The sequence below is a fragment of the Equus przewalskii genome, chromosome X, assembly GCF_037783145.1.
Source record: "Equus przewalskii isolate Varuska chromosome X, EquPr2, whole genome shotgun sequence".
NCBI lineage: Eukaryota > Metazoa > Chordata > Mammalia > Perissodactyla > Equidae > Equus > Equus przewalskii.
Window position 1 is genome coordinate 34,405,686 of NC_091863.1, and position 26,497 is coordinate 34,432,182.

General features: G+C 34.8%; 1 protein-coding gene across 23 annotated transcripts in view; it reads right to left on the bottom strand.

The window, feature by feature from the left end:
* The window catches only part of CASK (calcium/calmodulin dependent serine protein kinase), a 361,743-nt gene that overhangs the window by 266,211 nt on the left and 69,035 nt on the right, over positions 1 to 26,497 (bottom strand). For 14 of the 23 annotated variants that reach the window (XM_070605866.1, XM_070605862.1, XM_070605860.1 and 11 more), the window contains exon 2: positions 24,567 to 24,697. In XM_070605866.1, the coding sequence (XP_070461967.1) occupies positions 24,567 to 24,697 (131 nt within the window). The remainder of the gene's footprint in view (positions 1 to 24,566; positions 24,698 to 26,497) is intronic. The other 9 variants (XM_070605863.1, XM_070605868.1, XM_070605867.1 and 6 more) reach the window with 1 other exon arrangement.

Here is a 26,497-nt window from a genome sequence, read left to right on the forward strand (position 1 = left end):
TGTCTCCAAACTGGACCCTGACTGATGCACCACCCTCACCCAGAAAAAAAACCCCAAACTGTTTCCACTGGGCTCTATGAGGCCTCTGATGTGACCAGATTACCTAAAGTGATAAAATATTCGCTCTACACCCCAGCAAATTCTTCGATTGTCTGGAATTATAGAAATTAACTTGGTCACGTAGAGAATCAAAGGAAAAAGAAACAGTTTTAACAGTTTTAGAATCAAACATTTTAAAACGTATTATAAAACCAACAACACCAAGTCTGCTTCATTTCATGAATTTTTTAGTTAATCAATCTCTACCTGCCCGTTCCGATGAAACCAAACTAGCTGTGCACTCGGCTCTAAGGATATCCCCACAGGAGAATTTTATGACCTGTTCCAGGACTCCTGAGCCTCCTGGTGGCCACCCCACCACTGATCGACAGAGGATTTGTTCTTCCAAGTTGTTTCAAGACCTAAAACTCTTACCTAAAAATGAAAAGCACTTTACAGTTCAAAAGGTAATCATCACCTGTTTCCTTATAATATTATTTTTCTGAGAAGAGTGCCAGAACCATATTATAAAAAACAGCCTGCCTAAAATAATTTCCCTACTTTTTGATTACAAAAAATATTAAAATTCAGTTTTAATAAACAGTGCCAGACTAGATTTTAAATAGTCTCTTTCTAATTGTAGAACACAATATGTCCTTATTTTAGTCTCCTATTCCCAGTGACAAATTATACACTGCTGTCATACGTATCCAGAATTGGTACCTAATGAGGACATTTGATCCTATACTAGAATTTTACCCTGCTTTGGAACAGAGTAGCGCCAGCTACTACAACCTCACTCAAACATTAAGGCAACAAAGTTTAAGTTTAAAAAGTACTTGGTATGGCAGATTAAAGATGGCCAGACATTTTCTGTCATCTCTCCCACTCAGAGGTGGGATCTACATCCCATCCCTTTCAATCCAGGTGGGTTCTGTGACTTCTCTGACCGGTAAAACATAGTGGAAACGAAACTGCACCTGTTTCCCTGTGAGCCTGCCACAGCACTTTCCTTAATATGTTACCCAGGTCTGTGGCACCACATCACTCTGGTCTTTGGTTGAAACTAGTCTTAAAATACCAGATTTTGGGGCTGGCTAGCTTAATAGCTGTCAAATTTCACTTAAAAGATAACATAAAGGGGCCGGCCCCGTGGCCAAGTGGTTAAGTTCGCGCGCTCCGCTGCAGGCGGCCCAGTGTTTCGTCAGTTCAAATCCTGGGCACGGACATGGCACCACTCATCGAGCCACACTGAGGCGGCGTCCCACATGCCACAACTAGAAGGACCCACAACTGAGAATATACAACTATGTACCCAGGGGCTTTGGAGAGAAAAAGGAAAAATAAAAAATAAAAAATTAATTAAAAAAAGATGACATAAATATCACTTTACTGTATTTTATCCTTTTAATTATTCTTGGGTTAATTTTAATAATTATTTAATAGGATTTCCTGGTAAATATCCACTGTTTTTAACGTGCATTGGTAAAACTGTTTCAATTCCTCTTTACTGAAGCATTAGCAGTATATTCAGGCAAAAAAAGTTTTAAAAGATACTAGTAATACATTTACTTTGATTAACTTAAGAGAAAACTCCAACAGAAAGTAGCCACCATGTAAAATCTAAATGGGAAAGGGAAACTCATCCGATGATCTCAGTTAATAGTCCTGAGAGAAATTTTAAGAAAAAAATAAACACGAAAATGTCCTCAAACTAAATTTAAGTCGAACATAAAAGGGCCCATTCTCCCCAAATCAACAGTCCTTAATAAAGATCTCAGACTTACGAGTGGAAAATTTATTTTACCAGCCACCCTGGGGGCAGAGAGCTTGAAAAAAGACAAAAACTTCTATAAGCATGTTTGACTTTTTTAATTTTTAAAAAAATTTTGGGAATTTGTTTTGTCTAACAGTATTAGAAGAAAAAAAAATTCATGTCTTGTCAGAGCCTAGAAAAACTACTTTACAGTAGGCTTTATTTAAAAAAAAATAAGAGGAAGACAAAAGAATTAAAATAAACAAATCGAAATTGTAGAGACGGGATTGAGATGGGCAAAATGAAGGTAACTCCAGAATGAATCTCGGATGAGTCTCAACAGAGGGTAGGCAAATTACAGCCCACTTACAATGTGCTAAGCATGAGCTGACATCAGAACTCTCATCATCCTTAATCTTTGCACCAGCTCTGTGAGGACAGTGTCACTTGACACCTAGGAAAGCTAAAGTTTATGGAACTTAAGGTCACATCATGCAGGACAGATTTGGAATCTCTGACTCCAACTCTTCCCATGCTTTTCCTACTACAACGGATCTTTAAAAAGAACTGTAAAATCTTTAGCTATAACCCACTCAGTATTTTACAACCTCACACTGTCCTTGGACTTAATAAGAACTCTACAGGATAGTACTGTTCTTTACTTAATTTTGTACAAGAGATCGATGTTTTCAAATGACGTGAGGGGAGAAAATGATCATATTAAAAAGACGAAAGGTTAGTTTCTAAAGTTCAGTAAAAAAAATCATTGCATGAACAAATAATTAAGGTGAGGATACAGGAAAAACTCGGTAATATTTTCATTCGAATATTCGAAGTGTTAAAAATATATACACATTATAAACTGGCAAAGCTTTTCAGAAAACCTGTATTGCTTATTGATTCTGCACTCAAAAGATGAGTAATTTGGAAATTATTCCTCAAACAGTAGTCTTAAAATTCCCTGGCAGTTATTTCTGAAGAGTAAACAAAATAGACAAAATCTACCCTATTGATGGGGAGGAAATATACGCAAGCCAAGATAAAGGCAAATACCCCAGACAGGCAAGGCCAATTCAAACAGGCTAATGGAATTCTTTCCAAAGCATTTCAGAAATGGTGCTTCTTCTGTTGTAACTTTAGATGCATTTTGAACCAAATACCTTTCGCCATTATTTTCTAAATATCTAGTAAGGATAACAAAACAAGATTCACCTGTGTCCTGAGTTGCTCTCCCTCTTTACTATTTACTATCAAGGATAAGGATCTTCCGTCTGGATTACTGGATTTAAAGGTATCTATGTTTTATTCTTATCTATACCCATCTTAGTACTTAGCATTCTGCACAGACTAGTTATCTAATGAGCCTTTTCCCCCTGATACTGAATGAATGCTTCTGTGAACTAACAAACCAGACTCCCACTAGGCAAAATGTAAACATCTAAATAGTCTACATGGAACTTTATCTCTGACCACATGAGCTGACAAAACAAAACTGCTCCAGTCTCTTTCCCTTGGGACAGCATATACCTATTCCTTGTATGTAAACTGTAGGTATACAGCTTGATAAATTTTCAGTGAACTTACCCACGTAACCAACACCCAGATCAAGAAATAGAACACGACCAGTATCTCTGAGGCACCTATCATGGTCCCTCCCAATCACCTACCTCCCCCTAAAAGTAACCACTATTTTTATTTCAAATGTCATAGATCAGTCATGTTGTTTTTGTGCTTTAAATAAATGGAGTCATAGGGTAGGTAGCCTTTTATGGCTGGCTTCTTTCACTCATCATTTTGCTCATGAGATTCATCTCTGTTCCATGTAGAACAAAGCTTCCTCCATTCTCCCTGCTTTGTAGTACTCCACTGTATAAACACACTACAATTTATGCCATTCTACTGCTGCTGGCCATTTGAGGTGTTTCTAATTTAGGGCTATTATAACTTGGCTAAAAGCATCCTTTTACATTCTTGTACATGTTTTTCAGGGGACATATGTCAAGGCATTTCTGCTGGGTATATACCTAGAAGTGGAAATGCTGGTCATAAGGTATGCGTATGTCAGCTTTGGCAGCTATTCCAGTTTACCAGAGTGGTTGAACTAATTTATGCTCCTATTAGCAATAAGAGTTCTGGTGGCTCTATGTCTTCACCAACCTTGGAATTGTCTGTCATTTTAATTTTTTAGCCATCAGTGGTATCACACCGTGGTTTGAATGTGCATGTCTCTGATGACTAATGAATTTTTATACCATTTACCAATCATTTGGATACATTTTTTCTGAAATATCTCCCAAATCTTTTGTCCATTCCTGAGACTTCTTGATCTGTCTCTGGGATCACTGCAGAATTTACTTTGAGGATACGCAGACTTGACTTCTTTCTCATAGAAGGGTCATCATCCACCACCATAACCAATTACATGACCTCACTGTAACAAGCTGCAGAATAAGCCTGCACAGCAAAGCAGAGTGCTAGCCAGGTAAGAAAGGGTAGATAAACATGGTATTAGAATCACATGTTTTTATAGCCCAGCTTTGGAGTCCTGACCATGAAAGTATAACACAGCATAGCTACCTTTTACAGATGTAATTTTTGCCAAAAAGCAGAAATCTGCCTTTGTTCATCAGCTATCACATGTTCTTTTATTGTACCATCCTCAGGATCCTCTATAACTTCACAAAACTTATGACAATCCTTTATTTACTCAGTAAGAATTTATTGAACACCTACTTTGTACCAGGCTAGATGCTCAGACTAATAAGAAAAATCTCTGCCTCTGATTCACATACACACAACTTTTCTGTTTGGGGGGGTGGGGCACACAAAGCCAAGGATAGCTGGTCTCTAGGGTATAAAAAGTGAGGACTAAGCCCGAGATGTGGGGAAAGTACAGGCTTTGGAGTCCGAAAGACAGACCAACTTGGGTTCACTTGGCTCTATCACTTCTGTGCATCAATTGAGAAGTTCTTTAACTTCTCTAATCCTCAATATCCTCAACTGCAAAATGCAGATAATATATTTTTTTGCAGGATTTCTCTGAAGAATAAATGAGATGACATATACAAATAGTAGCTAACAACATGCCTGGCATTTTAAATAGTGGATGATCAGTACATGGCAGCAATTAAAAAGGGGAATATGCTTATTTATTTGGTTATAGATGAAATCTTTACTAGAAATAGAAGCACAAAACCTTCTGTTTATACATACTACTCTTCTTGATGCAGTATTACTAAAATCTTTTAATTATATAATCAATTATTCATGCTACTGGAGAGGTAAACAGTTAAGATATTACAAAGAAACAGTTCATATGAAAACATCAGCTTTTAAAAAAGTACTAAGCTTTAACTCAGAAGTATGCTCATCAACTTCCTTCCTAGAGGGTAAGGCTTAAACCCTCTAGATTCAATCCCATAAGCTGGCCATGAAGGAAACGGGCAATAGGAAAGTGACACAGATGATGGAAAGCTGGTATAATGAACAAAGAAAGGAATCTACTCCAGGAAAACTGTAAATGAACAGCTTTGGGCTTCCCTGAGTGTGGCAATTTCTTGTAGTTGGGCATGTCTCCTGAGGGGCCCTTGGAAGCTATGCCTATGGAGTTGTCACAAGAGATATTGATTTCTATGTGTTATGGGCTTCCACGTCAGGGCAATTCTCACAACCACCCAACAAGGATCTCATTTCCTTGCACTTGGTAGAATAAGACAGGGTTCAGCATAAATTCTATTTCTGTTTTCATTTTTATAGATGTAAACACTGAGAAACCTTGTTTTCAAAAACAAATAGATGTTACCATATGACCCAGCAATTCTGGGTACACACTCAAGAGAAATGAAAACATATGTCCACACAAAAACTTGCACAGTCATTTCTCACTATTCACAGCAGTTATGTTCTATATAGTCACTGTGAACACTGAATGAGTAAATACTGAATCACTGCTCCAACTAACAAGGTTGGCTCCTGTGAGTCTCTGGTCGCATTTTTGTCTTAACCTTATTTTATGTGTACTTCTGTTTAAAGACACCTTATTGCACACATATTGTTGACTCATTAACATTGAATTCATGGCCAACAGCCCTATAACTCAAGCCTGAAGGAAGCTCATCTAACACATATATTTTCTCCATCAGGCACAATGTAGCCTTCTTGCGCTTAGGAACACGACACAGTACTTTAGCACTACGCTTGGCGGCCATTTGAAGCAGCAAACTCATCAGCAAAAAGCACCAGGATGCAAAAAAATGTGGCACTAAATGGATCACAAATAGGGCACGTGTTTATAGTATAAGAGCCAAAATAAGAAGGCAGAGTGTTGCTTGTTCGATCTCAGCAGGGAATGTGTGCATTGAGCAATTCAAATTTTTTGCTCTTCTGCACATGTCTGTGAATGACTGTGAAAGTGCCATGAGTACTCATTTTGGAGTTATAAGTAAATTTTAGTGAGTAGGTAAATGTGCAAACACAGAATCCATGAATGGGGATAGACTATACATGAATGTTCATAGCAGCATTATACATAATAGCTAAAAAGTTGATACAACCCAAATGTTATCAACTAATGAATGTATAAATAAAATGTAGCATATCCACACAATGGAGTATTATTCAGCCATAAAAAGGAATGAAGCACTGATATATGCTATAACATGGATGAACCTTGAAAACATGTTAAGTGACTGAAGCCAGACAGAAAGGTCACACATTATATGATTCCATTTATATGAAATGTCCAAAATAGGCAAATACATAGAAACACAGAAAGTAGATTAGCATTTGCCAGGGGCTGGGGATGGAGGAAAATAGTGGGTGTCTACTAATGAGTAAGGGGTTTCTTTTGCGGATGATGAAAATGTTCTGGAAATAGACAGAGGTAATGGTTGCACAACTCTGTGAATATATTAAAAACCATTAAATTGCACGATTTAAAGAGGTGAATTTTATGGTGTGTGCATTATATCTTAATAAAGCTATTATTTTAAAAAAACCAAGTAGATGGAAATGGATGAGATTTTGTTAAAGCAAACTTATTCTCAGTTATATGCCACAAACTGCATAATGACTTCAAATTACTTTTAATGATCCATCAGCTAACAAGTCGATAAGTTCCATTAATTTTGTTGAAAGTAAAGCAAGAATCAATCTGACTTGAAAAAAGTATGCGTTACCTGATCTTTAAGGGTCATTCACTTTCTCAGCACTAATGTCAATTTTCAAACTGCCACTTTGTTTGGCATCCTGAAGGCTTTTGTACATATTGCAACTCATCAAAGTAAGATTCTGGACAGGGGAGAGGAAGGTGCATTGTATAGTGAGAGAAGAAAAAATTGTGACAGGGAATATGAGAAAGGAGAACCTATATGTCCATTACAGGCATTTTCTTGGGCGTATCAACTTTAGAAGGAATACATATAGAAGAATTTGGAAATTGGTTCCCTTAAAACTATCCATGTCTGACATTGCTCAGCAGTCTTTGTGAACATCCAGAGCACCTGTACCCAGTTTGCAGAGTGCCTGTTAAAGAGTGAAAACTCAAAGGTTAGTTTTCTCCCCATCAGCTTAATTCAGACTTCTAGTCACTGGCAGGTAGTACAAGTTACCATTTTAATTCTACAACCCTCATCCTATCCCAAAGATGTTTTACATTGCAAGGGGACAGACTGCCTCTTACGATTCTTTGTATCCCCTTCATATTACTAAGCATGAACTTAGTTAAAAGGCAAAAAGGTATTCAGTAAGGATAAAATTTTGCTAACATTAAAAACTATTTCTTGCCGAAGAAAACAAGGCGCAGTAATATTTCTGTATAAATGAGGAATAAAAGAACTGGATACTGTATATGACTCTTGAAAGCCCTCACAGATGAAAATGTTGAGTTTTACCCGAGCCCCCTGATCCTGGAAAACAGCAATGATTAATAAATCCCCACACCCTTTGTGCTCCGGAAGACAGCTTACTGCAAGAAAATACCTTCCTCATGTGACTTAAAGGAGTCCCAGACACCCCCCTCTTTGTTTAACTATGATAAAGCCAGGCAGATCCTCCAGATTCCCAGTCTTTTTCTCAGAAGTGATTAACTGAACCGCTCATTCCCACTGACAACTCAGAACCAGTTGCTTGTTAACCAAACTTTGGTTAAGTTTCTCTGTTTCTCCTAGGTCTTCCCACTTCCCTGTACTCAGTTCTTTCTAGCCTTGAGTATTCCTCCTGATAAAAGGAAAATCTTTTTTGCCTAACCCTTGAGATACTTGTAGATCTTATTGTCAGAGCATTCCCTCTGGTAAAACAGACTCCACTCTCTATTGCTATAGTCCCTTTCTCCTCCTTGAAATCATCTTTTCAAATAAAGTCTCTCCTAAAATGGGAATTTGTTTTCAATTTGACACATATTATTTAATTAAATAATGCAGCTTTCTTCCAGAATAATCTTACTCACAGAAGTCTTATTTCTTAGGCTATTTCTAAGCCTATTCATATAGATGGTATAATAGCAACACAAACACTACATACATTCAAGAACTACCCCTCATCTATTTCTTTAGACTTAAATTTTAATTAGTAACTATACTCCAAAATTCTCCTTGTGACCTAGGATATAGAATGAGTTTCCCATCTACTATCACCCATATATCAAGGGCTATGCATACACCAAACCACCAAAATCCCTGCCACCATCTATTTTCCATTTCTACAGCTTGCTGACGAATTCTTTAAATCACATAATTTAAAAGCTAGCAAAATGGAGATTTGAAAGGACATAGGTAGTTATTCATATAGGAAATGAGAACAGAAAAAAGATTAAAAAATGAAGCACAAATTAGTCCATATAGTGGGGGGGAGGGGCAAAAAACAAGCTGCTTATTTCAGAATAAAAAATGAGCAGTCTCTCATCTCACATTTTTTCATACTGTTACATTTCCTGAATGTGATACTAAGATGAAATTGAATATATAAGCCAAAGAGCTTTGAGAGCTCTAGTATATAAACATGACAGCCATATCTAAGTCCTATGAGATAGGAAATCTAGGTTAAGAGATATTTATGAATAAAATGTTGACATTAGGGATTATGGCCAACATGTTATCCATAGTATCAAGCCATGCTTGCATCTAGAATTACAATGAACAAGTATGAGTCATTTTAGTTTAACAGCCACATACTTCTAGAAGCAGGTAATGCAGACTTAAGTCTTCTCTGCATTTTTTAAAAGGCAAAAATCAAATTGAGATGAAAGAAATCAGGATTTTCTTTTTCCACACTGCTGATCTTAACGATAGTCACTATCAAATGCCTCAGAGCCTTAGAGTCATCACACAGTTACAGAACAGTAACTGTCAACAGGATTTGACTAGCAACACAATTATAAACTTGATGTGCGGGAAATTCGTATCTTATTTTAAATATAGTCGTCCAGAAATGCTTGCCACAATATAGCAAAATTATCTAAACATGAAAAAACATATGTTTGTTTTCAAAGTTGACTCTTCGGCCTCAAAAGGTTCAATATAGTAACAAAAAAAGCCATCAGGAAAAACAGCCAAAGATGTATCATCAAGGCAGTTTGCTAAAACACCACTCAATTTATTGCCTAACAACTATGGAAATACATGATTTTCTATATTAAAAAATATTCACTTTAAAAATAAAGAAAAACAAAGAGCTAATGGGAAAACCCCCTTTAGGACTATATATTATCCAGTGAGCCATACAGTAATTAAATGACTACTATGATCAGGAAGTATGAAAAGGGGATGTTTTGCTGAAAATTATTCCACTAGGGAGAAGCTGGATTCCAGAAGTTTTTCTCAAACTACTCCATGAAATACAAAACCCTTTCTATTTTCCTCATAGAACCACTATTAATGAACATGGTGTTTAAACTACTAGCCAAGTTTAAGGACTTCATCGGCCATGAGTCTATGATTAATAATACCAATGCTCAGAAATGATTATCTGATAACTCAAAAATAAAATTAATATTTCACATGTCTCTGACCCGGCACATAAAGGATAATTCATTAATGTTTGCAAGAACGGGTCTTTCCATTTCAAATACTTAATTTATAGAATATAATTTGATATATTAAATCTGTGATCAAGACTTAAAAATACATTATCAACCTGTTGAAGAATCATATTTCATGGCATTTTATATGACAAAATTAAACAGAAGTATAAGCCTGGAAGTCGCTGGATTATTTCTAACCATTTCAACTGCAGACTATAGTGGAAGAAATGGTGACACTAAGAAAATGCAACTGCAAATAAAAGGTTTTGGCAAATGTTTTCTGAAGGAGGAGATAGAAATTTATTAGCTAGACCGGTAATTATCCCACAAAATGAACATGAATTCCCCATGTAAATTAAATCTATTAAATATTCATGTTTCCTAAGGAAAACAAGTGACAGTTTTTGATTACGCTAACAGTTACACTAATCAGAGTTTGACTATACAGAACAATTTGGATTATCTGGAAACCAAAACCTCAAGTTAATATGATTTTACCTATACTCCCAAATTTTTGTGGGCAATTATCCATTTTGCAGATAAGCATATAGATATGAAGAAACTCTTTAAAAAATATCTTTATTTTAAAATAATTTTACATTAACAGAAAATGCAAAAATAGTACAGAGAGATTCTGTGTACTTTTAACTCAGTTTCTCCCTGACGGTAACACTTTATATAATTGTAGCACAATATCAAAACTGGGAAATTGACATTGGTACAATCAACAGACCTTATTCACATTCCACCAGTTTTACGTGCACTCGCATGTATGTGTTGAGATTTTCAATTTTGTCGCCATGTGTACATTCACATAGTCACCACCACAACAGATAGAGAACTGTCACACAAAAATCCTCCACAACGATTCTAACGTACTATTCCTCTGCAGTAACACCTACTCCCTTCTTGTGCTCCTCACACAAACTTTGTGGTCCCCAACACCTGACAATCACTGATCTGTTTTCTAGTTCTATAATTTTATCACTTCGAAACCTACATAAAGGAAAACATACAGTATATGACCTTTAGAAATAGTTTTAAACACAGCATAATCCCCTTGAAATCCATCCAAGTCGTTACATGCATCAATAGGTTTTCCTGGTTTTTGCTCAGTAGTATTCCATGATAGATGTACCATAATTTGTTTAACCATTAACCCATCGTAGGACATTTTAGTTCTGTCTAAATTTTACCTATTTCAACTAGAACTGCTATGAAAGCCTGATTACAGGTCTTAGTGCGAACACAGTTTTTCTTTGCTCTGGGATGTACATTTCCCTGGAGTACAACTGCTAGACCGTACAGCAAATATATGCTTAGTTTTTTAAAGAAACTGCCAAACTATTTTCCAGAGTGACTGTACCACCTTTATATTCCCACGAGCAATGCATGAAAGATCCAGTTTCCCTGCATCCTTGCCAGAATATGGTATTATCATTATTTTTTATTGTAGCTGTTCCAACAGTTGTGTAGTGATATCTCATTGTGGTTTAAATTTATACCTCCCAAATAGATAATGATGTTGAACACATTTTTACAGGCTTGGTAGGGACTTGTATAAGCCTTTTTGGGAAAATGTTCATGTCTTTTACCCACTGTCGAATTGGATGGTTTCTTCTTTTTTTTTTTTTTAACTGTTGAGTTTTTTTCATCTGTAGATTGTGCATTTGGTGTCATGTCTAAGAACTCCATATCCTAGGTCCTGATGATTTTACGGTATGCTTTCTTTAAAGAGCTATATAGCTTTATGTTTTATATTTAAATCTATGATCCACTTTGAATTAATTTTTATATAAGATGTGAAGTTTAAACTGAGGTTCAATTTTCGGCCTATGGATGTCTAATTGGTCAACCACCATTTGCTATAAGAAACACTATCTTTTCTTCATTGAATTAGGTTTGAAACTTTGTCAAAAATCAGCTGGCAGTACTTGTGTGGGGCTACTTCTGGGCAATCTAATCTGTTCCACTGAGCTATGTGTTTATCCTTCTGCCAGTACCATTGTATTAATTCCTATAGCTATATAAGTCTTAAGATGGGGTACAATGATTCCTCCCACTTTACTACAGTTTTTCAAAAATTGTTTAGTTATTCTTGTTCTTTTGCCTTTCTATATATATTTTAGGATAAGCTTTCTGTATCCACAACAAATCTTCCTGGGATTTTAATTGGAATTGGAGCAAACCTATAGATAAATTTGGGAGAAATGACATCTTTACTATGTTGAGTCTTCCAATCCATGAACAGAGTACTTCTCTCCATTTATTTAGACCTTTGATTTTTTTCATCAGTTTTGCAGTGTTTACCATACAAGGCTTATACATGTTTCGTGGGATTTATACCTAAGAATTCACTTTGTTTTGGGCAACTGCAAATACTATTGTCTTTTTAACTGTGGTTTCCAGGTGTTCTTTGCTAGTATATAGAAACATAGAAATACAATGGATTTGGGGATGTTCATTTCATATCATTGATAAAGTCACGTATTAGCTCTGAAAGGTTTTTTTTTTTTTTTTAGATCTTTGGGATTCTGTACATAGACTCTCATGACACCTGCAAATAGGAACAGTTTCGTTTCCTCCTTTCCAATCTAGCTTTTCCTGCCTAATTGTGATGGCTTCCAGCACTGGGCTGAATAAGAATGGTGAGAGTGGACATCTTTGCCTTGCTCCCATTCTCATAGGAAAAGTATTTTGAGTAAATTTTTCTGAAAGATGTAAGGTCTATGTCTAGATTCATTTTTTTTGCATGTGGATGTCCAGTTGCACCAGCACCATTTGTTGAAAAGACTATCCTTTCTTCATTGGATTGCCTTTGCTACTTTGTTAAAGATTAGTTGATTATATTTGTGTGGATCTATTTCTGGAATAACTTCTCTAGTCTATTGATTTATTTGTTTATTCTTTCACAAATACTACACTGTCTTGATTATTGTAGCTTTAAAGTAAGTTTTGAGGTCAAGTAGTGTCAGTCCACCAACTTTGTTCTTTGTTATGCTGGGTCTTTTGCCTTTCCATATAAACTTTAGAATCAGTTTGTCAACATCTATTAAGTAACTTTCTAGAATTTTGATTGGGATTATGCTGAATCTCTACATCAAGTTGGGAAAAACCGACTCTTAAAAATTTTGAGTCTTCCTTGCCATGAACATGAAATATCTTTCTATTTATTTTCATCTTCTTTTATTTCTTTCACTGGAATTTTGTAGCTTTTCTTTATATAGATTGTGTACATATTTTATTAAATTTATACATAAGTATTTCATATTTTTGGTGTTAATGTAATGGTGTTGTATTTTAAATTTCAAATTCCTATTGCTCCTTGCTGGTACAAAGAAAAACAACTGACTTCTGTATGTTAACCTTGTGACCTGAAACCTTGCTACAATCACTTATTATTTCCAGGAGCTCTTTCGTTGTTGATTCTTTGGGATTTTCTAAATAGACAATCATATCATCTGGCAACAAAGTTTTATTTCTTCCTCCTCACTCTGTATAACTTTTATTTCCTCATCCTGTCTTATTGCATTAGCTAGGAGCTCCACATAGGATATTGAATAGGAGTGGTGAGAAGGGACATCCTTACCTTGTTCCCAATTTCAGGGGGAAAGCATCTAGTTTCTTACTATTAAGTATGATGTTAGCTATAGGGTTTTTTGAAGATGTTCTTTATTATGTTGAGGAAGTTCCCCTCTGTTTCTAGTTTGCCAAAAGTTTTATCGTGAATAGATATTAGATTTTGTCAAATGCTCTTTCTGCATCTGTTGATATGATCAAGTGATTTTTCTTCTTTGGCCTGTTGATATGATGGATTACAGTAACTGATTTTTGAATGTTGAACCAGCATTGTGTACTCTTCATTCCATTTTATAGTGGATTAATATTGCATTGTAAGCAACGTTTCATTTGTTTATCCATTCATCAGTTGATGAATAGTTGGTTTCTTTCCACATTTTGGCTACAATGAATAATGCTGCTATGAAAATTCATGTACAAGTTTTTGTACGAACACATATTTTCAATAGTTTTGGATGTATACCTACGAGTGGAATTGCTAGGTCATAGAGTAACTCTATGTTTAACTTTTGAGGAACTACCAAACTGCTTTCCACAGTAGCTGCACCATTTTACATTCCCAGCAACAATGTATGAGGGTTCTAATTTCTCCACATTCTTGCCAACAAATGTTATTGTTTGTCTTTCGGAGTATAGTCATCCTAGTGGGTGTGAAGTGGTATCTCATTATGGTTTGGATTTCCATTTCCTAATGGACAGTGATACTGAGCATCTTTTGACATATTGACTGATCATTTGTAAATCTTCTTTGAAGAAATGTCTGTTCAAACCTATTAACATTTTTAATTGTCTCTTTACTGTTGGCTTTTAAGAGTTCTTTGTATATTTGGGATACTAGAACCTTATTAGATACATGATTTGTAAATATTTTCGCCCATGCTGTGTCTTATCTTTTGACTTTTTTGATACCGTCCTTTGAAGCACAAACGTTTTTCATTTTGATGAAGTCCAATTTATCTATTTTTTCTTTGGTTGCTTGTGCTTTAGGTTTCATATCTACAAAGCCATTGCTTAATCCAAGGTCATAATTTATGCCCATGTTTTCTTCTTAAACTTTTATAGTTTTAAGTCTTACTTTTAGATCTTTCACCTATTTTGAGTTAATTTCTGTATATGGTGTGTGGTAGGGGTCCACCTTCGTGCTTTTGTCCAGTGGTCCTAGTATCACTGCTTTGAAGAAACTATTACTTCTCCAGTGAATCATCTTGGCACTCTTGTTGAAAATCATTTGACTGTAAATGTATGGTTTATTATTGGATTCTTAAATTCAATTCCATTAATCTATGTCAATCTTTATGCCGGTACCACACTATGTGTATTAATGTAGCTTTCCAGGAAATCTTGAAATCAGGAAATTTAAGTTCTCTACCTTTGTCCTTTTTTTCCAAGATTGTTATGGCTTTTTGGGATCCGTTCCTTTTCTATGTGACTTTCATGATCTGCTTGTCAATTTCTGCAAAAGTGATGGTAGGGATTTTGACAGGGATTGCATTGAATCTGTAGATCAATTTGGGGAGTATTGCTATCTTAGTATCTATGGCGAGTATTGCTATCTTAATAATAAGTCTTCTGATCCATAAACATGAGAAGTCTTTCCATTTACTTAGTACGTCCTTAATTTTTTTTCAATATTTTATACTTTTCAGTTTACAAGTATTGCACTTCCTTGGTTAAATACATTCCTATTTTATTTCTTTCAATGCTATGTTAAATGGCATTGGTTACTTAATTTCATTTGCAGATTTTTCACTGCTAATGTATAGAAATACAATTTATTTTTGTATATTAATCCTGTATTCTGCAACCTTGTTAAACATATTTATTACATAAAATAGGTTTTTTTTGTGTGAATTCCTTAGGATGTGCTATATACATGATCATGTCCTCTGCAAACAGAGGAAATTTTATTTCTTCCTTTCCAATCTGGATGCATTTTATTTCTTTTCCTTGCATCATGTCCCTGATGAAAATTTCCAGCACAATGCTGAATAAAACTGCCAAGAGCAGACACTTTTGTCTTATTCCTGATCTTACGGGGAAAGCATTCAGTCTTACACTATTAAATATGAAGTTAGTCATTGTTTTTTTGTAGATACTTTTTACCAGGTTGAAGAAGTTCCTTCTACTTGTAGTTTGTTGAGTGTTTTTATCATGAAAGGGTATTGGATTTTGTTAAATGCCGTTTCTGTATCTATTGAGAGAATCATATGATTTTTGTCCATTATTCTACTAATAAGGTATATTACAATGAATTTTTAAAATGGTCAACCAAGCATGCATTTCTAGGATAAGTCCCACTTACTCATGGTATATGATACTTAACATATCTTTATTGAGATATAATTAGCATACAATTTGCCTGCAAAATGTACAATTTCATGGATGTTAACATATTCACCAACAATCATCACCACATTCAATTTTTGAATGTTTAATCACCTCGAAAAGAAACCCCATACCCGTTACAAGATGCTCTCCATTCCTGCCTTTCTCTAGACCCTGGCAGCCATTAATCTACTTTCTTCAGTCACTACACATTTGCTCATTCTACACATTTCACATGATAGAATATAAAATATACGATCTCTTGTGACTGGCTTCTTTCACCTAGCATAACATATTCAAGGTTCCTCCATGTTATAGCTTATATCAGTATGCCATTCCTTTTTATGGCTGAACAGTATTCCACTGTATGGATATACTACATTTGTCTAACCATCAGTTAATAGACATTGAGGTTCCGCCTTTTAGATACTATGAATAATGCTGCTATTAATATTAATATACAAGGTTTTATATGGACATTTATTTCTCTTGACTATATGCCTAAGAGTGAAACTGCTGGGTCATATGATAACTCCTTAACTTTCTGAGGAACTATAAAACATTTTATACATTGCTGGATTCAGTCTGTTAGTATTTTCTTGAGGATAAATGTGTTTATATTCATAAGTAATATTGTTTTGTAGTTTTCTTGTAGTGTCTGTCTAGTTCTAGTATCACTATAATGCAGGCCTCATAGAATAAGTTGAGAAGCGTTCCTCCTAATTTTTAGAAGAATTTGTGAAGGAATGATATTCTTTAAATGTATAGTACAACTCACCAGTGAAGTCAGCTGGGTCTGAATTTTTCTTTCTCTTTTTTCTTTTTTTTTGGTGAGGAAGATTGGCCCTGAGCTAACATCTGTTGCCAATCTTTCTCTTTTTGCTTGAGGAAGATTGTCGCTGAGCCAATCTTCCTCTATTTTGTATGTGGGACACCACCACAGCAGGGCTTGATGAGCAGTGTGTAGGTTCACGCCCAGGATCTGACCTGCAAACCCTGGGCCACCAAAGTGGAGTGTGCAATCTTAACCATTACACCACCGGGCCCCTGAATTTTTCTTTATGGTAAGTTTTTGATTACACTTTCTGTCTCTTTTCTTGTTAAAGGTCCATTCAGATATTCTATTTTTTCTTGAGTCAGTTTTGGTAGTTTGCCTCTTTCTAGGAATTAGTCCATTTCATCCTGGTTATCTAACTTATTGGCAGACATTTGTTCATAGTATTCTCTTATAATCCTTTTGGCTTTTATAATGTTAGTAGTAACGTCCCCTTTTTCATTCCTGACTTTAAATTTGGGTAACTTTTTTGCTTGGTCAGTCTAGATAAAGGCTATTCATTTTTTTCAGTCTTTTCAAAGAACAAACTTTGAGTTTCTTTGATTTTTTCCCCCTGTTTTTCTATTCTCTATTTCATTTATTTCTCCTCTAATCTTTATTATTTCCTTCTTCTGCTTGCTTTGGGTTTATTTTTCTCTTCCAGCTTCTTAAAGTGGAAGGTTATTGATTTGAGATCTTTCTTCTTTTTCAATATAAGCATTTACAATAATAATTTTCCTCTAATCACTGCTTTTGCTACATCCCATAAATGTTGGTATGTTGTTTTTGTCTTCTCAAAATATTTTCTAATTTCCCTCGCAATTTCTTCTTTGACCCATTGGAGGTTTAGTAGTACGTGGTTTAACTCCCACATATTTATGATTTCCCCAAATTTCCTTATTATTGATTTCTAATTTCATTCCTTTGTGGTCAGAGAATATATTTTGTATGATTTCAATCCTTTTAAATTTACTGAGACATATTTGATGGACTAACATACAGTTTATTCTACATAATGTTCTATGTGCACTTGAGAAGAATGTGTATTCTCCTGTTGTTGGGTGGAGTGTTGTACAGGTGTCTGTTAGGTCTAGTTGGTTTATAGTGTTATGCAAGTCTTCTCTTTCTTTGCTGATCTTCTGTCTAGCTGTATCCATAATTGAAAGTTGGGTACTGAAGTCTCCAACTATTATTGTTGAATTGTCTATTTCTCTCTTTGATTCTGCCTGTTTTTGTTCCACGTATTTTGGAACTCTTTTGTTAGAAACATATATTAATAATTGTTATATCTTCTTGATGGATAGACGTTTTTATCACTATAAAATGTCCTTTAACTCCAGTAACAATTTCTGTTTTAAAGTCTATTTTATCTGATCTTACTAGAGCTGTTCCAGCTCTCTTTTGGTTACTGTTTACATGGTATACCTTTTTCTATCCATTTACTCTCAACCTATTCATGTCTGAATCTAAAGCATATCTATAGACAGCATATAGTGGGGTCATGTTTCTCATCCATTCTGCCAATCTCTGCCTTTTAACTGGAGTAATTTATTTACATTTAATGTAATTATTGATAAGGTAGAATTTATGTTTACAGTTTTGCTATTTGTTTCCTACATGTCATTTCTGTTCCTGTATTCCTCTATTATTGCTTTTTTGTGTGTTAGATATTTTTGAATGTATCCTTCTAACACCTTTATCATTTTTTTTCTTCTATATTTTTTGGGTTATTTTCTTATTGCTTACTTTGGGGGTACCAATTAACAACTTATAACATTCTGACTCAGATTAAAATAAATTTAATTTCAATAATATACAAACACTTGGCTCCCATATAGCTCCATTCCCTCCTTTGTGCTGTTATTTTCATTCCATCTTTATACATTGTATGCCCATAAACACAGATTGATAATTGTTAGTTTATGCAGTTGTCTCTTAAATCAAGAGAAAAAAAGTTACAATCAAAAACACATTTGTAGTATGCTTTATATTTACATACGCAGTTACTTTTACTGGTGGTCTTCTCTTCTTCTTATGGTTTTAGTTACTATCTAGTGTTTCTTTTGAGCCTAAAGGACTACTTTTTACTATTTCTTGTAGGCCAGGTTTGCTAGTGATGAATTTTCTCAGTTTTGTTTATCTGGGGATGTCTTAATTTATCCTTCATTTTTGAGGTATGGTTTTGTTGGATATAAAATTCTTGGTAGATAATCTTTTTCTTTCATCATTTTGAATATGTTATCCCATTGTCTTCTGGCCTCCATGGTTTCTGACGAGAAATCTGCTGTTAATCTTATCAAGGATACCTTGTAAATGATGAGTTGCTTTTCTCTTGTGCTTCACAAGATACTCTCCTTGTCTGTTGCTTTTGAAAGTTTGACTATGATGTATCTTTGGGTTTATCCTACTTTGAGTTTGTTGAACTTCTTGGATGTGTAAATTTATGTTTTTCATATTTGGGAAATTTTTGGTCATTATTTCTTCAAATATTCTTTATATCCTTACCTCTGCTTCTAGGATTCCAGTTATACATATATTGATATGCTTGACAGTATCCCACAAATTTCTGAGGTGTTGTTAATTTTGCTCAATCTTTTTTCTTTCTGTTCCTCAGACTAAATAATCTTAACGGACCTATCTTCAGGTCTGCTAATTCTTTCTTTTGTCTGCTCAAATCTGTTGTTGACCCTCTCCATTGAATTTTTCATTTTGGTTATTCTACTTTTCAACTCCAGAATTTCTATTTGGTTCTCTTTTTTTTTCCCGATAATTTCCATCTCTTTATTGATAGTTTCTATTTGGCGAGGTGTCATTGTCATACTTTCCTTTAGTTTTTTTAGACAAGGTTTCCTTTATTTCTTTGAACACATTTAAAGTAGCTGACTTAAACTCTTCTTTTAATAAGTCCAACACCTGAATTTGCTCAGGAGTAGTTTCTACTGATTGTTTGTTTCCCTGTTAATGAGCCATTCTTTCTTGTTTCTTTGCATGTCTCATAATTTTTTTTTTTTTTTAGGAAGATTAGCTAACATCTGCCACCAATCCTCCTCTTTGTTGCTGAGGAAGATTGGTCCTGAGCTAACATCCATGCCCATCTTCTTCTACTTTATATGTGGGATGCTTACCACAGCATGGCTTGACAAGCGGTGCATAGGTCCAGACCTGGGATCTGAACTGGCAAACCCTGGGTCACTAAAGTGGGACATGCAAACTTAACCCCTGCGCCACCAGGCCAGCCCCTTGCAAGTCATAATTTTTTGAGAACTAGATGTTTTAAATAATGTGTCAACTCTGGAAATCAGAATCTCCCCTCCTGCAGGGTTTGCTGTTACTGTCACTATTTATTTTCGTTCTTGTTTATTTGTTTAGTGAGTTTTTGGAACTAATTCTGTAAAGTCTGCATTCTTTGTTGTATGTGGCCACTAAGTCTCTTCTTGGTTAGGTTAGTCTTTGCTCAGGGGCCGGGTGTGTGTTGGGGCACACCTTTAACACTCAATCAGGAAGTTGACAACTCTGCCTTAGCATTCAATTCCTGCTTGCACAGCCTAAAGTCAGTCAGAGTTGAGAGCTTAAGGCCTTTCCAGGTCTTTCCTGAGCATGTGCAGTGTCCATGCACACACATGCATGGCCTTCTTGATTCCCATGAATATGCTGCAGCTTTTACAGAGCCCCTATAGACATCTCATTATCCAGCTTTTCAAGTTTTAGGTTAGTTTTTTGTTTACCCCAACTGTTATCTATAGCCTCAGGCAGCTGTGAAGTTAAACTGCCTCTAACAGTTTCTAACAAATGCCCTTGGGGAAAAGGTTTTTTTGTACTGGGTGATCTCTGAGTCAGACCAAATAAAGACTAGCCTTGCAGAAGTGGGATCTTCCAGGGAACTAGCAAGATAGGTCAAATAATGACAATTTCCTGGGCACGAGGCTTTGTTCCACCCCTGTTCTTCCTCCTCTGGTGGCTGCCAGGCTCCTGGTTTTCAACATGATTGTGAACTGTTTGTTTTCAAGGTTACCGTGGAGTTAGAGAGAGGTGGATGGGAACAGGGCAAGTTAAAATGCCACAAAGCTCACTGTTCTTACCAAGAATCAGTTGTTTTTCTTGAATAAATTCTTCCTAGATAGCTGAAAGCATTTAATTAATTTCTAGAGTTCTGAAAAAGTTGATTCTGACAATTTTTGCCAGTTTTCCCTTTGCTTTTATGGAGATAAGAATTGTTGAAGGTCTTTACTCCTCCAATTTTGCTGACATCATCTTCTATCTGGGACTTTTAGAATGAGATCATCTTGGAGACTAAGCAAACTGGAACCCAATCTACATTCTTTCTAGAAGACAACTAACAATATTCCAAAATAAAAATCGCCATTTTGATCTTTTTAAAAAAAAAAAAAATTATCCATAAAGAACTGAGTCCTTTCAAGAACTCAGAACTCTGAAAATTCAGTTTCCAATTCTGTACATCTTACCTCCCTTAAATTTTCTTACAACAATTTGCCTGAATTAATTTTGATACCTATTTTTAAAATAAGAAAGACAAATTTGATTAGTGGCTCAGCAAAGTAAGAGATAAAGTGTGTATTAATTAAAAGTTTTAAGATAATAATCAAGGAATTTCATTCATGGAGGCTGTATATGTAAGTATGAAAATATCCTCCAATCAGAAGTAATATCCTAATAGATGAAAGCTGGTACTTTCATTTTAGCTTTCATTTAATAGAAACTTCTTATTCATCTCATGTTCATAAGCATCAATTTCACTTTTTCATACATGTGAAAGAAGAAATTCTGACCCACTTAGAAATAGTATGCTTTTTTAGGAATTGAATAAAAGCTTCAGACTCTCTTCCTAGGAAAATTAACATATATATGCAATTCTGTTTACAATTTAAGGGGTTCTTGGATACTCTGCAGCCTGTAAGTTAAGAACTTGGGCTGAACAAAAAAATTATGATTTTAATGGGAAAAATAGAACAGATAATCACAATATCTCATCTTCAGTAGAGCAACGAGAATTTAAAACATTAAAATGAGTATAGGTGGTCTCCAATTAATATACACATTTCATTTCAAAAGTTAATTTGTAAATTATGTATCTAGAATTTATTACATATTTTTCTTATAAAAACAATGTTAGAAACAATAGTTGGGGACTATTAAACTGTAAGTCTCTTAAGCATTGGTGCTCTTTTGTCTTTGTATTATAATGACCTATTCAACTAAACAGCATATGATAGGTTGCCACGTGACTGTTTACAAACCTATTTTACTCAATAACGTATTTGAAATAAATGCACCAGGAAAACAGGAAAAATATTGAGGCAATGACAAAGATCAATTAAACCACAAAGATAAAAATAAAATAAAATAGAAAAGGAAAGAATAGATTTCAAATTATCCGATGCTTGAGAGACAGGCTTAATTAGAAGAGAATATAATGGTAAATACAGGTATTTCTGGATATTCTTATTTGAACTTATGGATTGTGTTAATTTCACTTTAAAATATGTCTCTTCTTAATACAGCATCTCCTATGCTTAGCCATGAATGAGGTCATTTTTGGAATCTAACAACTTGTAAATGGACTAGAAGGGCAAAGGGGATAAGATGTTTTCCCTGCAGTGACTGGAAGAGTTGAAAGAACTTAGGGGTAAGGGATACTGTTCAAAGAGATTTCATATAATGAAATAATTTATTATTTGTTATATATATCTTATAATAAAATGTGTCCAAGTTAGAATAAAGCAAGCTATTGTGAACATGAGCAAGAGAGGGTATGGTGACTCCACTGGAAAAAAGAAAAAGGTAGGGGTAGAGATGAAATTTTGATTCTGTTTCTTGGTCATTGAGCTAAAGAAGATGGGAAAACTACATTTTGGTGCCATAAATATAAAGAACGAATTGCACATTTTCCTTTGAATAACATTGAACTCTCATTAAAACCAGATAAAGCCATGAGTAATATGCAGAATTCAATTGGATATCACTTAATATCTATAGGTTGTGGCCCTACCATATAAGATCAACGGAATGACCTGGCCTTGTCTTCAGAACAAGATTTGAAGACATTTACATAGCTAAAGCAATGCCAAAGCAGTGAAGGAGTGAGTTATAATTTCCCATATATCATATTAGGCAAAGATAAGACAAACTCAGAGACAAGAACGACATGCCAATTCCCTCTTTTTAAGTTTGGCATTTGACTCCTTGGCTACATGACAACAAAAAGACATACAGCCTGGCAGTCCAAATCTACAGCTCCAGAGATCCCTTGCTAAAGAAATCTGTAAATAAACAACCTTAGCCAACTGAGAAAGTAATTAATTTTCTCCTTAAAAGATGTCTTTAGCCTGCAGAGATTCAGAATGAGGTATAATGATGAGCTAAATCAATATAATATAGGTATACTGTGTAACTGATTTAGGCCTGTGATCTTAAACTGGAATCTTACTAAGTTCATCAACAGTATCAGAAAATTATGAGAAATAAAGATTCAACAAATCTCTATGTTTAATAAACTAGGTTTATACAAAAATTACCTCAGTATTCAGGAAGGTTTTCATTATTAGTTGATAACTGAGGTACAGAAAATCAAACACAGTCTATTAAACTTAATTGCAGTTAAAAAGTTTTAGGAAATATAAGTTAGTTATAAAGTCTGCCTAGAAGTAAATTTTAAATTCTGCTAAATTTATAAAATAATTTGTATTCAAAAGTAGTAACAGCCAATTCCAGAGTATGAATCCATAAGATATAAAATCTCTAAATCTTACCATAAGATTTTAAAGATTAAAGCACTAAAAAAAAATCAGTGATGCTTTGTGAGTAACAACTTCTAAGAATCTTCTATAATTGGTATGTGGATAATAATAATTCAAAGGGTTACAAAAGTATTTAAAAGTAATGATCCTGAAAAAAGATCTCCAGGAACAGATTAACTTGGAGCTCACAGTATGTGGGATTCTACTTCCCAAAGTAAGATAACTGGATAAAATATAAATAGGCTACTCTGCCTTAGCTTTTCCAATTTAAACTACCAACTGCATTACTCTTGGGATCAAAAACTAAAGGACTAAAGAAGGATAAGTTTTTTACTGGACTGTGGAAAAGTCTAAAGTTAGAAGACAGGCTAATTAGAAAATATAATAATCAATTGTGGGACCAGCCCCGTGGCCGAGTGGTTAAGTTCACGTGCTCCACTTCGGTGGCCCAGGGTTTCACCAGTTCGAATCCTGGGCATGGACATGGCACCGCTCATCAAGCTGAGGCAGCACCCCACGTCCCATAACTAGAAGGACCCACAACCAAAAACACACAACTATGTACCAGGGGGCTTTGGGGAGAAAAAGGAAAAATAAAATCTTTAAAACAAAAATAATCAATTGTGCCATCTGAAGTACGAGCATATGTGAATCATGGCTACACAAAACTATGGCTTAAAAAAACTGTAAAAAATAAATGTTTAAAATACTTACATACTGTTTATAAATATTTATACGTAATTATCTATATGAATGTCTTGAAATAAAATTTTAAGTCCTGAAAGTTCTCACAAATACTGATTTTCAAATTTTCACATATATACCATATGTGACTTAAGGCAAATGTGATATATGAGTCTTTCAGTTCTATTAGATCATAATCCTAAAAGTAGTAAGCTATGGACTTAGAGGGAATTCATGTTAGTTTCTTCTGAATCTGCAATTATCATATCTTTGCCATTATTTCCCCTCTCTCCCTTCCCATCCCATGTTCCATACCATAGGACTCAAAGTTAGAACCTAAAAAACTGTATGTCCAGATTTCACTTTCTTTCTAGTCAAAAAACATAGGCCTATAGCAATCCTAGATGATTTTATAACTGTAAATTACTCTATCTTTAAAATATTATGTTCTAGAATTCTGTCAAACTAGAATGGAATTTAAACTGTCTCCACCCACTCCCCACTACATTACACCCTCCACTTCCCCACCCCCAGATGAAGGTTAGGTTGATAAATGGATTTTGGAGATGAAATAAAGCCAGACATCAAATAACTTACTTGAAATCCATCTCTTACCTTCTGTACTTAACCCTGGACTTGATGTGAACTTGGCTACATCAACAATCTTTACAGCAAATTGTTGTCCAGTTTCTCTGTTGATACATCGTCGTACAACACTGAAGGGACCCCTAAAAAAAAAAAGCCAAGGTTAATTCATTGATTTCCTTAAATTCCTATTTCCCTTCAATATCTTACTGATGTTTCATCGTCTACTTTAGCCATAGTTTTCAAAAATCAAATTTAGGTAATTCTTAACATATTTTTCTATAATTCATAAGGTAGGTCATTCATAATTTTAAGTTATTAAACAAGAAAAACAAAACAAATTTGTATTTCAAAATCATTTTTTAAAATTCTAAATAGTAGTCTTATATTCAAGGCAAATAATCTTTGTAATATTCTATACCTATTATCAACTAAAAAGAAGAAATCCATCACAGTGGTACTATACACAGCTTTCATCTTTTGAACCAGAAACTTAAGTCATTCTTGACCTCTTCCTCTCATCTTACCCACCACTTATCTAATCTTCACTAACAAGTCCTAATGAGTTTATCTCAAATATCTCTTAATCCTGTCCACTTCTCTCCATGCGTCATACCCTAGTCTAAGCTACTACCATCTTCTACCAAGACTACTGAAAAACTTGTTTCTTCCATTCATTCTTGTGGTGACATTTCAAAAATGAAGATCTGATATTATGTTTCTGCTTAAAATCCTAGAGAAAGAAGGGATTTGCAACACATATATTTAGTCAAGAACCAAAATATATAAATAATTCCTAAATAAAATAAGGAAAGAAAATACACTCCAATAAAATCTGGGCAAAACACTTGGGCACTTTACAAAGAGAAAGCCCTGCATGATTTGGGCTCCAACAGGCTCTCCAGTCTCATCTGAAGTCACAGAGAAATCCTTCATCTTCCTCAAACTTCAAATTAGAATTGTTCTAAACTGCGACAGGAAAGGAAGTAATTTCTACCAGCAGAGCCACTAGTCCAGTCATTTGCTTACCTAGTCCCCGGCTCTCAATACTGGCCATACAAGTGAATCAACTGGGATGATTAATAAAATACTAATGCATAGGCATTAAAAACACTCATACATACACACAAATGCACACACAGTTCCTTGTGATTAGTTATCAAATAAGTATATGAAGTAAAGAGAATCCGAAGACAGATTTGTACATGCTTGAATCGACTACCTAATAATATGAAATGCAATAGCAAGATACTACGGTAGTTTATTTGAAGGGTAGTATGGTTTGAGTCATTAAATACCCACCCATGTACAAACACATGTGTGCATTTTCTCCCTACCCAGGAAAAAACCAAAACACTTTCACTGGCTTTTACAGGTGAAAACAGTACACCTGGATGCACATGGTCAGTCAGCAGATAGAGAAAAGTTCTTCATTTACACCAGGACACTTGTGATACTGCTTGCCTTAAAGTATAAGTTTGCCTTTCTTCTTTCAATTAGAGGACAAGCAAAAGAATATAATCTAACCCAGACTTAAACATTTCTCTAAGATCACATGAATTAGTTGATTTCACCATGCTATCATCAGGACATCAATTACACCACAGCTTCAAATCTCTCTCTTTCAAGCAACCTAACAAAGGAAAAGAAATGGTAATAATGCATCTTTCAGAACTCAATAGAAAGAGGATCTTTTTGATTATCACTCAAAACTGTTCAAAGATTTTCCTCTGTGAGAAGACAATATATTTAACAAAGTGAGGCAGGACTCCCACAAACGTTTTCATTCTCAATCTTGATATCTTACTTGTGATTACTTATCCTGACAATAGCAAGCAATTTCAGGAAACGCTTAACGTAATTGGCTTTTGTCCACACATAAACCCTTGGGACTCTATTTATACATATTTGCGTAGTGTGCTTCAATTCACTACATCTTTTTG